The sequence below is a fragment of the Cynocephalus volans genome, chromosome 15 (assembly GCF_027409185.1).
Source record: "Cynocephalus volans isolate mCynVol1 chromosome 15, mCynVol1.pri, whole genome shotgun sequence".
In the NCBI taxonomy this organism is placed as follows: domain Eukaryota; kingdom Metazoa; phylum Chordata; class Mammalia; order Dermoptera; family Cynocephalidae; genus Cynocephalus; species Cynocephalus volans.
Genome location: NC_084474.1, coordinates 77617447 through 77633303, shown reverse-complemented (window position 1 = coordinate 77633303; position 15857 = coordinate 77617447). Strand labels below are relative to the sequence as shown.

The 15857-nt window shown below is 35.6% G+C and overlaps 1 protein-coding gene across 3 annotated transcripts in view; it reads right to left on the bottom strand.

The window, feature by feature from the left end:
• Nucleotides 1–15857, bottom strand: part of FAM91A1 (family with sequence similarity 91 member A1) — a 68952-nt gene that overhangs the window by 36418 nt on the left and 16677 nt on the right. For all 3 annotated transcript variants that reach the window (XM_063079369.1, XM_063079366.1, XM_063079367.1), the window contains exons 12-19: nucleotides 15582–15697; nucleotides 14644–14756; nucleotides 14249–14335; nucleotides 11674–11806; nucleotides 6154–6302; nucleotides 5383–5517; nucleotides 5141–5254; nucleotides 1283–1355 (exon numbers count right to left, since the gene is read on the bottom strand). In XM_063079369.1, coding sequence (XP_062935439.1) covers nucleotides 1283–1355; nucleotides 5141–5254; nucleotides 5383–5517; nucleotides 6154–6302; nucleotides 11674–11806; nucleotides 14249–14335; nucleotides 14644–14756; nucleotides 15582–15697 — 920 coding nt within the window. The remainder of the gene's footprint in view (nucleotides 1–1282; nucleotides 1356–5140; nucleotides 5255–5382; nucleotides 5518–6153; nucleotides 6303–11673; nucleotides 11807–14248; nucleotides 14336–14643; nucleotides 14757–15581; nucleotides 15698–15857) is intronic.

Here is a 15857-nt window from a genome sequence, read left to right as displayed (position 1 = left end):
ATGAAGAAATATATGTGAATACAAAAGAATGCTGTTCATATACTTGAAATCATATGCCTAATGAATTATTTAGATAGTAAATTATCAAGTTCTCATAAATATGTGAACTCATAAAAGAGAAGATTCTCTATAAGTAAATATGAAGATACCTCTTTTTTAGAATTCAAACAATAATCTCCCAGGGCAAGAGATCCATTAATCAGTTCTTGAGATTTTATAAATTTTAAGAACCTGTTGTCACTCTCCTGCATCTTCAGGCAAACAATTATTCTTTCCTTAGAATTTATGAAGTATTGGAGATTAAATGGCAAAATTTTTTTGCAGAGAACTACTCATTTCTGAATAGAGGCTATTTGGGAAGAGTAACTCTCTTCTCCAGGTTTTGTATTTATTCACAACAGGCAAAAGAAAGCATCTTAATTTCAAACATGAGGCTTCTGCAGTCTAACCATATGAAAAGGAAAAAGATATTTATAAAATTCTCCTTCCTTTTCCCTACTTTGGGTGAAGGAAGAAAAATGCAAGAAGACTAAGTTCTTCTATGAATTAATATGTTAAATTACCTGAACCATTCACTATTCTCTAAAACCAATGTAATATATGGCTCTTAGAACCAGAAAAATAGATTACGATGTAGCAGTTTTGCACAGAGCAGGAAACAGAAGTGCTATATAAATATGTGTAAGTTTTAATCAGACAGTGTTTTTTCTTTTGAATATATATAATGACAATATTCAACAGAGAAAAGGTATCATCTATATTAGAAAAGGAAGAATAAATTTGCTTTTACAGAAATTCTCTGAGCATTTCATCAAGCTCACTTCCAATTCTAAAAAGCCTATAACATTAAACAGGGCTTTCCCCTACTGGTTCTAACTAGATTGATTTAGCAAAAACCCTGCATCCACTCAAATCCCCTCTATAGCAAAAATAAGATTTAACAATAAAAACAAATGCTGCAACAAGAAACACATGCAAGTGCTCTGTAAACCACAAAGTAGTATGCAAATGTTCATTAGCACCCATTTCTAAACTACCTAAAAATTTAAAAAATTGATTAAAAATTAAAATATTAACCTTTAAATTCTAACAGCAGTCTTTATGTATAAATTGTGTATATATACAGCTAAATTAATCTATAAAACGACATTGAAAACTTAGCATTGAACACTTGGAAAAGCCCAGAAAAGAGAATCAGGGGGAAAAATCTTGTCTTTTTTCTACCAAATTGTTGGCATGATTAAAGATTAAAAAAGTCTAATGGATACAAATCAAAAGGTACCTCCTTGTAGTTCTGTTTCATCAAATGGAAATGGTATATGAACAGTTTCTCCTATTCCATGCAAACCATGTCCCTAAACATAAAGAAACAAAAGTTGAAAGATATACAAGAAAACCACATTTCCAATAATTGATACTCAAACAATATGTAAGACTGTACCATGTTGATGATCTATTCCACTGTAATACTGGATCAACATGCTTTCAACAATTTTCTGTTTTTCCACAGCAAGCAATGACAATCTCATGCGTGTATTAGCCTATAAGGCAATGTTTCTCAAATTGATTGTATAGGTCAATTTAACAGGTAAATCAGGTGTTAGCCAAGTGAAGACTGAAGTCAAGTGCACTCACACAAGGGTTATTATAGTTCTAACAGAGGAAAGTGGTGGAAGAATCCCCCATAATCACAAGGCATCCCACAGACTAGGAATGCAAAATTTAAAAACCTGCCCTAAAATGACATATATTCAGTTATTTGCTACATTATAATTACATATAATTGGAAACAACCAAAATGCCAACCAATAGGCGACTGGTTAAATAATTTACGGTACATATTTCAATGCAGCTGCAAAAACAGAAGTTTTCTATGAACTGAAATGGAAAGATCTCCAGTCACTAAGTGGAAAAAGCACTGGGCACATCAACGTGTAATACTTTCATATGCATAAAGAAACTCCAGAAGGATAGATATGGTTACCTGATTTGGAGGAGAGATAAGGAATGGGAACTGGCTAGATAGGATTAGGAGACTGATACCTTTCTCTGTACATCTTTTAATAAATAGTGTTTTATTTCTTAATAATGTGAATGTTCTATTAATTCAAAAATTAAATTTAAAAAAATCTGAGTCTACCTACCCCGATCCCATATTACAAATAATAATTTAGTTTCATCCATCACGTTCAATTGTTCATTTGAATTTTGCTTAAGAGTTTTGCTTATATTTATTTCTCAAGTTTGGTTTAGGTTTACAGTTCTGTAAGAACAATAAGCATGTGGAATTTAATTTTATGTTTACATGTATGCCATCATAACGGAAAATCTAAATTAACACTGAGGATCTATAAATTTCTCCCTTTAAAAGAGACCCATATATCACTCAAATTCAAGAAGCCCTGATATATCCAAGAGCAATGACACTCATTTAGTTGATTCATACAACAATTTGAATATACTTCTAACAGTTCTCTTCTTATGATTTAAAACTAATCAGACAGTTGCAATAAAATCATGGTTTTAATTTGTAATATGTCTAAAACTCCAACAAGGTAGATTTTTTTCCATTAAATTTAATAAAGATGGCAAGCAAAACTCCTTTAACAAACTCATTAAAGACAGGCACTGTCTACCAACGTGGTTATGTTTTTCTGTACATATTTTTCAGTACCCCCTGCAAAAAAAACAAAAACAAAACAACATAACTTGGCTTGACTCACTGAAAACTGCCTGCAGAACAGAACTTGGCAATCACATCCCTCATTTTACAGGTGTAGAAAAAAGAAGCTCAAAGAAGTGAATGGCTGACCCATGACACAGAGACAGGAAAAAGGAATCAGTCGCCACAGCTCTCTCAGTCTGCTTCTACTACTTCTGCCACCACAGCTAACATTTTTGAGATCTTCCTATGTGCTAAAAACAGTGCTAAGCAGTTGATGTAGATTATAATTTTCAACAACCTTATAAAGACTGGAACTTCTATTATCTCTAGTTTACACATAAAGACACTAAAGTTCAGGGAGGTATTTAACTTACTCAAGATTACTAATAAGTGGTGGAACCAAGATCTGAATTTAGGTAGTCTGACTTAAGTTCCTATCTAGCCCATTTTATTATGTAATCTCCTACTACTACCCGTACTACATGTTTTCCCTGGTTAATTTCATCCTCTCATGGTTTCAACTACCATCTAGATGCTAATGCTGAAACTTAAGTCAATCTCTCTCGTCCAACCCTCCATTTGAATTTCAGAATATTTTCAGCTACCTCTCTACCACCTGTATGTTCCATAGGCACCTTATACTCCACATGCCCAAAACACAGCACATCACCTGCCCAATAAACCAGCTCTTCCACCTATGTTCTGTAGTGACATCAATCACTCTCCACTTTCACAAGCCAATTACCCCCAGAATCATTCTCCCTCTTCCCATATCCTTCTCAGACATCCAACCAATTTTATTAACTGTATATTTGTAGTAGTTCTTAAATCCATTTCTTCCTTTCAATTCTTATTACCACGTCTCTGATCTGAGCTGTCATTATGTCTTATCTAGACTACTCACACAATCCTTATTGGTCCTCTTGCTTCAGGTGTCTTCCCCCTCCCACATCCATTCTCAATACAGTCCCCAGGTGGATTCCTAAAACACATTTGACCATGTTAAACCCCTGCTTAGAACCTTCTAATTGCTGCCATCAATCTATAAGTTAAAGTCTAAGCTCTACAGCAGGACTTATAAGGTACACTGCATTCCAGGGCCTGACTACTTCTCCAGACTCATCTCTAACCATGATCCCAACACACTCTAACTCACTCCTCAAAAATTCCCAACAGCTTACAGGCCCTGACATATGTTATGCCATGTCATCTTCCTATTTATTTATTCAACAAACACTAACTGAGTAACTACTATGAGCCAAGCACTGTGCTAGGCACTAGGGAAATAGCAGTAAAGGAAAAGAAAAAAAAAATCCCTGCCCAGAGATTTATTCATGCTGACCCTTCTGCCTGGCAGGCTCTCTTTCAAATCATACTTTTATGCTCAGCCCAGGTCTTACTTTCTCTACAGAGCTTCCCCTAAGCCCTTCTCCTTGCCACAAAGCAGGATTGGGTACTTCTCTTTAATGCTTCCACTATGTATAATTCTGTTCAGCAGGAAGCAAAAACTGAAATTGACTGTTTATTCAGCTTTTCCTAATGGCCTTAAATTCCTTGAAGATGGGAACCATGTCTTATTTGTATATCCATATTAACTATAATTAGCACAGAATATGGCACATTCAGTTGTTAGATAAATGAATTAGTAAAATCTTTACTGAGAACCATTATGTACCAGAAAGTGTACTTCACGTGTACTTTCTCATTTCATTCTCTCAACAACTCTATAAGTATAAATTGCCTACCTCACCACTAGCTGCTGTTATTACCATCTGTTGTTATTACACAGCAGATATTGCCATCTTCATTTTAAAGATGGAAAACAAAGTATAAGGAGTATCACCAAATTGTCACATAGACCAATAAGCACAAGAAAATCAACATTATTACTCATCAGGAAAATTTATTTAGTCATCAGCAAATCTAAACTACAATGAGACAGCACTTCACACCCACTAAGGTGGTTGTAATCTAAAAGTCAGATAATACCAAGTGCTGGTGGGAATGTAAAATGGTACTGGTACACAGCAGTCACAGAACTAGCAAAAGGTGAGGGTGGAATTCAAACCTGGGTGTAACTTCAATGTCCATGTTTTATTTTGTGTTTTTTTTTTTTAAAAGATGACTGGTAAGGGGATCTTAACCCTTGACTTGCTGTTGTCAGCACCACGCTCTCCCAAGTGAGCTAACCAGCTATCCCTATATAGGGATATGAACCTGTGGCTTTGGTGTTATCAGCACCACACTCTCCCAAGTGAGCCACAGGCTGGCCCTTCAATGTCTATGTTGTTTCTACCACCCCCACACTGCCCAACAAAGGACCAGGACTAAAACCTGGATCTCCTGATTCCTGACGTTTCAACTTTACACATTTCAAATTACTGACATCTAATTGCAATTTACTAGAAAGCCAGACACATCATGACATTTACAATAAAAATACAAAATTGACTGTTTCAAATGAGGTAACTGTACCTGAATTAAAACCGCAGAATGTGTTAAAGCATCATTCAACATTGTGAGCACATTTGATGTAGGAACTACCCCAGGATCATGACCCCAAGATGTTATTAGTAATCGATCATAACCCTATTGGAAAGAAATGAATAATAGATAAAATGGTGTTCAGAAATAAGAAAAAAATTAAGAAAGTTGTCTATAATACTGTTTACCAATTTCTACCCTCCTCAAAAAAAGAAAAAAACTCACACACATACCTGAAATATATCTGGCAGTTTTCGAAGTCTTGTACCTTTGGATAGTAAGAGAGATGGTGGTCCTTGCCCAGTGATATGGTAAATGTACAATTTAAACCAGACAGAACTAACTTCTGGGATAGCTGGTCCAATATGCTATAATCATAAAACAGGTAAGATAAAGTTGTAATACTTATCTAAAGAAGTCGAATTTCCTAAGTGACCAAGTCTTAAAAACAACAAATACCTCATATAAATGTTAATTGTGATTATCCTTATAAGAATAAATTTGAAATGCTTCATTAAAACAGTTTCAATTTTATACTGGAATTAAGAAAGCATGTCTTATCACTTCAATTAAGTGAATGGACTCTGGAGTAGACTGACTAGTTTTCAATCTTGGTTTCACCCCTTCAGCCATATCTCCTTAAGATTACTTAAGCTCTCTGGGCCTCATTTTCCTCAATCTATAAAACATGAATAAACTATCTACCTCATGAGGATGTTGTAAGGTTGTTAGAAAAGCTTAAAACAGGACCTGGCATATAATAAACTCGTTATTAAAGTGTTGGTTATTCTTATCTTTAATCACATGCAATTTTTCACAAAAGGGACTACCTACTCTTCCATTCATCTTACCACTCATTCAGATAGTTCATGGATTCCTACTATGCCCAGAGGTTGTGTTAAAGAATAGAGGAGGGGGGTGGAGGCAGAATTAAGAAAACAAAAGTGTTTACTTCTTAACAAAATGACCACACTACCAAGTGGATCTTCCAAGCAGGTCTTTACCTGAGGGGTGCAGCTGCTGACCGGCCGGATCTCATTGGTGAGAGGAGCCATGGAAACAAGCAGCGTGTAATTCTTGTTTAGAACTCGGCTGCATGTTGCAGGGTCCAAACCAAGAAGGCTTTCACAGCGTAAGAGATCCAGAGGAAAACCTGGGTCACAATCAAGCACAGACAGAGAATGAAAGACTGACAACATGAAACAAAAATACTGAAGATAAAATGTTGATAACTGCCTTGAGATTTAAAAAATTTTTTTAAAAGTAGAATAACTCTATTAAAAAGTACCAAATTCCTTAGGAGACCACTTAGACATTTTAAGATTTAAAGCTAAAAGTTTTCATTCTCTGGTCTGGAAGAATAGCTATGTACTGATGTTTCTTCAAGATACCTTTCATTTTAACAAAATGCGCTTGTTTTACCTTCCTTCCTCTCTCCATCCCCAGCCACTCCATGACAGTGGCATATTGTGAAAGCCTAAGTGCCAGGGGAAGTTGTGTCCTTCTCTCCCCCAGTTTCCAATCTCTACAAAGGGAATCACAATCAAGTTGCGATTTAAGCAGACCAAGAATTCGTCACTTAGAAATACGTGCCCTACATCGCTGGTCCATCAAGCATAAATTCACTCAGCATGCAACAGATTGTAAGCATTCCTATTCTTAATCCTTTGGGAAACACCAAATCTTATTGCTCTCTAAAAAGAGATATTTAGGTTGAAAGAAACTTCAAAAGATCAAGTCAGCCATCTCCTGCTTCAAGCAAAAAATGTATCTAAAAAACATAAGGCCTGCTGAAAGGGCCTAGAAGCATTGAGCACAACTAGTGCCAGGATCTTGGTCTCCAATCCCATTTCCCAGTAAAAGAAACCAGGCTCCTAGGAGAAATGGGCTAGGCAGGACTGAGGCAGAATAAATACAAGACAAGATAAGATCTTCTTGTTTTATGAGAAAAAGAACTGCTCAAAAACAAAAGATAGAGGCATGTCACAGGAGACAGAAGCAAGATTAAAGGGAACCCCACTGGCAAAATCTGAGACAACTGGAGCACAAAAATAATTGAGACAGTAATGACTAATTATAGACCATTGAAAAAATAGGAATTCAAAATCCATACTGAGAACACAAGAGAATGTCTAATCCAGACTGTTAAATATGGAGGAAATGCTGGAGTTGGAAAAAAATTACCAATTTCCAACCATCATAGTAAAGAATGGTTCAGGCAAGAATGATCAATGGATGCTAAATCTGGGGGAAAATACTGATGAGGAGTAGGAATTTGCATGGTCTTAGAGTATCTCCTCACAGCTTATTAGCTGAGGGATGTGGGGAGTTGACTGTACAATGGAGAAATCAGAAAACACATTAACTGGGTGATCAAAACTAACATCACCAATAAAGGACAGATGAAAATCAAGTGCCTCCAGATGTCATACCCTTAAAAGGATACAGTGATCACTTATGTAATATTCTAGACAGGAATGCATACCTGATTCTCATCATGAAGAAACATCACACACACACTCAAGGTGAGAAACTTTCTAGTAAAACCAACAAAACAGGGACTAGATTCTTAAAAAAACAGGAATGTCATAAAAGATTTTTTAAAAAGCCTATAGATTTGCTCCAGGATAAAGGAGACAAAAAGACATGACAATTAAATACAATACTTGGAGCTAATTAGATCCTGAACTTGAGGGGGAAAAATGCTATTAAGGACATTACTGGGTTAACTGACAAAGTGGAATACGAATGGTAGACTACTGCGTCAATATTAAATCTTCTGAAAGTGCTGTGAGAGAACAGTCTTATTCTTAAGAAATACACACTGAATAATTTAGCGGGGAAGGCCATGACATGCAGCTTACTCCCAAATTCTGGTTTAAAAATAATTACACTATTCTTATTCTTGCAACTTTCCTGTAAATTTAAAATATTTACAAAGAAAATGTTAAAAAAACATAAGAATCTGCGATTTAATAGAGTCCAATAGATATCAGGAAGAGCATCTTTCCACACCTGGACAGCAAGGTGGAGGCAGAAGAGTGAAGCCACAGTAGAAGTGGCTTCTACCAAGTGACACGTCTGGCTATGTTCTAACCAGTAATGTGCGGCTGGAGCAGAGGATGTGGCCTGAAGTAAAATGAAGTAAGTCAGCGGGTGGCTCAGAAAAAGGGAGAAAAGGGAGAAAAAGTTCTATGAAAACTAGAGAAATTTATGTTTGACTAAGGACACAGAAATTATACAATAGCCACAAGTTGGGAAAATGCTGTCCAATAAAACAGCATCTCCTTAGTAAGGAAAGAGTTTATTCAAAAGTATTGGGAGGGTGGGACATTACTATAATAGGGGGAGAGACTACTGCAATAGTGATCATAAGGTCCAAAAGTGCCTTAAGCAGCTGGCTGGTTAGCTCAGTTGGTTAGAGTGCAGCCTCATAACAAAAGTGCCTTAAGCATATGACAAAGGATTTTACTTTTATAAAGAGGAGTAAACAATGCAGAAAGAACCAGGTATGAGAAGTCGGATAAAAGGATGGGTACAGGATAGCAGATCAGAGAATGCTTTACCATGAAGTTAGCCTATTTTCTGGGAGAGGCCCTTAAGAAGAAGCTATATGCTGGCTTGGGTTAAGGGCGGGTGATAGTTCAGGGGCCTTAAAGAAGAAAAGAAGCTTAACTAAAGCTGAGTAAAGGAGCATTTTGTTCTGAATAATCAGTTGGGACAGGCAGTTCAGCCCACTGTTTATGAGGCAAACCAAGGGAATTTGAAGGATCTCTTTCTGGATTTGTTAGTGGTGAACAAGAGGGGCCCCTGTAAATCTTATCTCAGTTAGAGTGGGTCCTTGCAGTAAGCCCTACTCCAAAACACAGAAGGGTGAAGGGACTTCTCAACCTTCAGGCAAAATTCTACATTGCCAATGTCAAGTACAGAAAATATTTAATGTATTCCAGAATAAGGAAGGTAAGGAATTCACGGTGGTTAGAACACATTTTCTAAAATTTTACAACTGTAATTGCTTTTCTACAAATGTGATTTAATTTTTAACATTTCAACAGTATTAGGCTGCCAAATTACAAAGTGGTTTTTATATCTGACTTGTACTGACCATAGTAGAAAGATGTCTCTTTAAAGATAAAGAAACGTGGGGGGAAAAAATCATATAAAATAAGAAAAAAACTAAACCACACATTGCTTTTATTTTTTGAGCAATGCCTCATGATAATATAAAGCCAAGAGATTACTAAGAATCTAGTCCTTTTCACATATATCAGAGTTTGCTTCTCTGACATTATCATAAGGCTTTTGCTATTTAATAATGAATACTAAGTACTACATAATATACTCAAGCTATAAGTTAGTTACATAAAAAGAAAATTCTTTCTACTCACAAGAGGCTTAAAACACTAATACTATAGAATTTCTTTTCTAAAATAAAAAAGATTCAGTTATTAAGCCCAGCACCTACAGAAAGCAACATTTCTCAACAGAGTGAGAATGACCCTAAGGTATCCTCTATACAGAATGTATGATCTTTCCCATGCATCTAGAATGGTACTAGTGATGTACCACCATTAGAAACACTGAGAAATGGTCATTCCAGTCATTTTCTATGTTTTGTGGTTCAGATGAGGAGCCCCTTCCAAGAAATGCTGGTTGAAAGAATAAAACTTCATAAATAATTGCAGGTTTGGTCCTATGGGGAGGAGTTAATCACAATTTAACTTCGGAGATCCAGCAATTATTCTAAGCAATTAAAACTCCAACTGGTCCCAGGAACAGTCAACTATTAAACCTACCTTAAAGGTTATAATTATACTTAACTATTTTCATACAAAATAGTCTAACATTTAACTTACTTGATGGCACATCAGACTATTCGTGGTGAAAAACAAAGTTTAGTCTAGACTACTAAACAACAAATTGCTTATAAGTAAATCAATAAAAAGCTTAGTGTTCAAGAGAAGACAATATAAGGGACAGGGCAACAGGAAAAAATTCAAGAGACACGGATTCAAGTTTTTCATTCCTAGCTCTTCCATTTACTAATCATATGGGCTTTGATGAATAAATGGGCAGGAGATATAAGCAAGATAAGCTTCAATTTCTTTATCTATAAAACAAATTACACTTGGCTGGTCACTAATGCTATCTAACATTCTAAGATTCTATGATAAGCAGGAAAGGACAATGTGTTCCAAGACAGCTCTAACAGACTATTTCAGATATTCTAACCCATTATCTCCATAAATCACTAAAAAGTCCCAGAAATTCCAGGAGTTTTGCATCCAAAGACATCTTCAAGACTGTGCCACTCACTGCTGGATCATGTGATCTAAAATTTAGTAGCAAAAAATGGTTCCCCATCAACAAATATTTATTAAAAAGTGCTTCAGACTCTTGGCATTTGGTGATTTCACCGTCTGTTTTAACTATTTACAAATGATCTCAAAAAGAGCCCCAGCATGTAACAAGTTGTAATTCTGCTAAGGCATGCTGAGGCTACACTAGACACTGAGTGAGTCTGGCCTCACTCTCAGCTAAACCACCCAGCATCTTTGTTCTCATCGACACAACAGCTCTTAAGAAGTGAGAGTTGATTCCTTCCTTAATTTTTTAAATTGAGCTAAAAAGAAAGCCAGATGCTGGTGAGAGAAATGAAATAAAATGGACATGACTAAGAAACTGATTCTTGTCCAGAAAAATAGAATTTTAAGGAAAATGAAAGAATGACTGAAATTAAATGTTCTAATGGTATTGAGGATTCACAAAGATGCAACTCTTGTGAATGACAAAGGACTTGATCCAAATGCTCTTCCAGCATCGCCCAGGCCTAGCTGAGCATTAGAATCATCTTTTGTAAAACACATATTCCTGGGTGCTATTCCATGCCTCAAGACCTAGTTCAACTAAAGCTTGGAAATCCCCATCTATCACAAAATCGAGAGCACCTTCTAGGGCAATAGCAACATTAGAGTTCATTGATACATTAAGGTTGCTACTACTTCTTTCTTTTATTCTTTAAAAACTTTCTTTTACTCTTTAAAAAGAGATTATCTGTTCCCTTATTTTTGGAAGTAAAATACTTTAATAAATACTACAGTAGAATATGAATAGGAAACTCCTGTTTATTATTTTCATACAATGGTGTCCTTCATTCTTGATATTTTATGCTTCCTACACTAACTAAATTTTCACATTTGTTCACCCTTCGTAGCTGATGCCTGTTCTAAATTCCATCTAGCTACTTAAATAAATTAACACTCCAACCTTTTTTTAGGTGCTAAACAGATTCAAATACTACAAACATTAGTGGCACATGAGAAGAGAGGAGAAAAAATAAAATAAGGTAAGAAACAGTTGACAAGCAAAGAAATTTACAAAACAAATCTCTAGTTGCAAATTCAATATGCTAACTACAGAAATTGTATTTAAAAAATGATTAAATAAGCGAGCATGATCTGTTTAATTTCCTAGAAAGAAGTCTCATGCAATAATGCCTTCAAAATTAAGTATATTTATCATACCATAACTGGGTTGGTCTGGCTGTGCAGTTTGCGCAACAAGATCTTTATTATGACGCAAAAACAGTATTGTGTTTCTCAGAGTAAGTGCATGATCAAAATATCTCTGTGCTTCTCCTTCACCAGTGCTCTGAACCTAAACCAAGAGAAAACAGATTTTGCAACAAATACCACTTTCATGCCATTCACTTTAATAAATAATCACATAATAGAGATTTTAAGACATTATTAAAAAGCAGTAAATCAAAATTTGCCTAGGTAATACTTGAACAAATATTAACCTCAATCTCGGTTGAGTTTTCAATTTATGACATCTGTGAAGATGATAAAAATTGCTCCAATGAGTAAAACTAACAATTTTAACAACCAAATAATGCTAAATTATACGATTATATGTTAGATGTTCCCTATATGATTAAAACAGGGTGCTTAAAAAACTCAAAGACCCATTTTCTACTTCATCCAGAAAAATACTCCGATCCATGGTCACCAACTTATAGCTCTAATTCTCATCTCCTTGTTCACAATTTTGTATAACCAGTTACAAGGAACATTGGAATATGTGATTCAACATATAGTTTTTCACCATTGCTGAACACGCAGCTTATATTTATCCAACAGGAATTTACTAAGTGTCTCTTACATACTATGACCTCTCTAGGAGATAAGGATAGAGTAATGGACAAAACAGACATAATCCAGCCTTCACTGGCCGTATAGTTTAACGCATGCTTTTCTGACAGAGTCAGTTACTGTTTAATATGTAAAAACACATACATACCAGAAACAACACAGAAATGAAAGGACAGGTCTACAGGGGGGAACTAAATTAGAACTGCATTAAATTAACAAGATCAACCAATTAAGCTTAGTCAAGATCAGGCTACTTAAAAAATAGCCATGAAGGGGCCGGCCCGAGGCTCACTTGGGAGAGTGTGGTGCTGATAACACCAAGGCCAAGGGTTCGGATCCATATACAGGGATGGCTGATTAGCTCACTTGGGAGAGCATGCGTTAAGATCCCCTTACAGGTCATCTTTTTTAAAAAAAAGAAAAAAGCCATGAAGCCATTTTTAAAACTAAACTTCAGACTAAAAAGCTTTCCCAAGAATTACTATGTGGTAAAAAAAGAATACAGATATACGAATGAGTATAGGAGCATAAGCGATCTTGTAATGTGCTACCTTTGATTAAAGACTAGCTGAGGGGAGAAAGAGAAATTGAAGAAACCAGAATTTAAAATGTGCAGGAACATAGTAAAAAATTTATTGGAAAAAGATGATACACAGTAAGAAATGCGGCTAACAAAACGATAAAAAAGTCCTGAAGGAATAATGACAGTATAAAGATAAAAGTAAAAAAGAATTATCTCCTATATATTTCTACAAAATTCCTATGGAGAAAGAGCAGAGAAAAAGTGTTATGTTCTTGTTTTGTTTTTTTAAGATATAAAGGAATTATAGAATAATCACAAATTCTCTAAACAGCATATTCAGTAGAGTTCATCACTTTAGAACAAACAGCACCAAAATTATTAGTCAAAAAACAGATTAGGCATACAAACTGCATACAAAGAAGAGCACAGGACAGAATAAAATATCTAAGGAATGAAAAACACCAGTAAAGCGCAATCAAGATTTAAAGCTAAGGAAACCTAGGGCTGTACCCATGGGGAAAAGGTGGTTAAGGAAAAATATGGCTGAAGTCTTCAAGATGCTAAAAGAGACAGTGAAAGCAGACATATATGTGATACCCAGGGACACTGTTCCAGATTTAAGATAACTGGAACAAAAAGTTCAACTAAAACTGCTTAGGAGATGATCTTAGAGAGTCAGACCAGAAAAGAATAAAAAGCTATTTTAGAAAAAATTCAATTTAAAAAATTACACAGACTAATTTCTATACCCCATCTCTTCATCATATCAAATTATGTTAAGAGTTACAACATGAGGTAGACATATCACTTTAAAAATCACAAAAGTTCATTTATTCACTCAATTTGTTTAAGTCTAAATAACTGTCACAGTAGTAAGGTGGGGAATTAGAGAGGAATGAGCAAGAACATACCAAAAATCCATCATAATCAATAGAATAATGCTGTGGATTGAATGCCCTCCCAATACTCATTGAAGCTTGAACTCCACTCCACAGTGTTAAGAGGGTGGGAAATCCAATAATGGTTGTTGAAAGGTGGGGCCTTTAAGAGGTGATTAGATTGTAAGGACTGTGCCCTGATGAATGGATTGATCCATTCATGGAGGATTCTGATGACTTTATAAGAAGGGCAAGTGAGAAGGTTGGTTCTCTCTTGCTCAGCCCACTCTTGCTATATGATACCCTGTGTTGCTATAGAGAGTCACCACTAAGAAGGCCCTCACCAGATGTGTTACCTGGACCTCGGACTTTCCAGCCTCCAAACTGTAAGAAATAAATTTCATTTCTTTATAAATTACCCAGTTTCAGGTATTTTATTATAAGCAACAGAAACAGACTAATACAAATGGCATAAGTGATGTTTTATCAAGCAAGAAAAGGTTCCAAATGTCCTGACATCCTGTAACGTACAATCTAGGTTTACCTTTTCTAGTTCTACAAGAAAGCTGTCCAGAGATTCATCTGAGAGTTTGCCTACTTCAAACATTGTGACTGCATGACTTTTCAAGTTCTGCAAAAAGGAAACAAAATATTAAAGTTCTAGTTTTCCCTCTTTATAATATGAATAATATCTTGCATTTCTACTGTGATTTCCAATATATTTAAACTTAAGGGTGGGTGAGGTGAGGGGCTGATTCTTCCAATTACAAAAGTAACCTTCACTGAAAGTTATTACACTCCTCTAAGGAATGTAAAACAAAGTCAGTTGTGTTTTCAGGAATAAATCTAGTACCTAAAAAAAGATATAAAAGCATTAAATTGTTTTATATCTAATCTTTACTTTAAACAACATCACATTGAAACAAGAATTTGACTTACTGGTGAAAGATTTCCCATCATTAAAAAGGCAGTAAGTGTTGAGTCAAATAGGAATGCAATACGCTTTGTATATCCTGTAGACAAATTCAAACTGCTTATACTGGCTGTGTCCGCTGAAGAAAAAAAAAATTCAAATCAAGTAAATGAAAATTATTCTTTGCTCTTTACTTGGAATGAAAAGATATTTTATTTCAACTTTATTTGATAACCAGAAAGTGCATAATTAAATATAAGCAATATTATAGCCATAAAAAGTCCCGGTCATACCTATCTAAAAGCACAAAGAACATTTAAAAATGAAATTTTTTTAAAGCATTTACTTTTGTAATAAATATCTTAAAAACTAATAATAAAGATTTGGAAACTGTCAGATCAACGAGACTAGCCTAATCTCTTCAGACAAGTCCCTGGCTCAGGTGACAGGCAGAAATGAGAGGAAGCCCATGCCATTTCCCCCCGCCGCAATATTAAACCATGGGCAGTCCCTTCATCCTCTATGCCTCCCTTTGGGCTTAGCCCACGCTATTCTCTTGGGCTGAAATGACCTTCCTTCACTGACCAGCTGGCAGGCTCTCATTCATTCTTAGCCCATATAAGATCTCCATGAAGGCCTCCGAGATCTCTCTAGCCAAGAAAGGGTCTCTTCCTCTTCGCACCCCACAAGCACCATAACTGGTGCTCACATTGCTGTCGCTTTTTGCTTACACTCCATTCTCTCTTCCTAGACTCTACAGGAGGAAGGTACCATGTTCTTGTCAGTTTTATACCCCTAAGACTTAGCACAGTGCCTAACATATGGATAAGTACAGTACTCAAAACTACACAGTGAATGAATAAAATCTAAAAAAAAAAAAACCTATAAAATAACTGTAAGAGTGTATGTTTGCACATATGCCGCATGTTTAGAAGACTCTAAATTAAACTGAGTCACTGCTCACCTGGGTCTTCTTGACTGTTTGTATCAGTGTCAGTGGCTGACGAAGCTTCCTGCACAGGACTCCTACTTTCTCCACCATCCCATGACAAGAGCATCTTTTGTGGATCTAAAGTACTCCTAGCAATGAAGAATACATTCGCTCTTTTAAATTATATAAATGATCTTACGCAAAAATATCTGCTGAAGTCAGTATTTAAATTATAAACAATCCATCTATATCCAGTCTTATATTCAAGTCCAAAATTGAAACACAGCCCAAAAATGCTCTGCCCACATA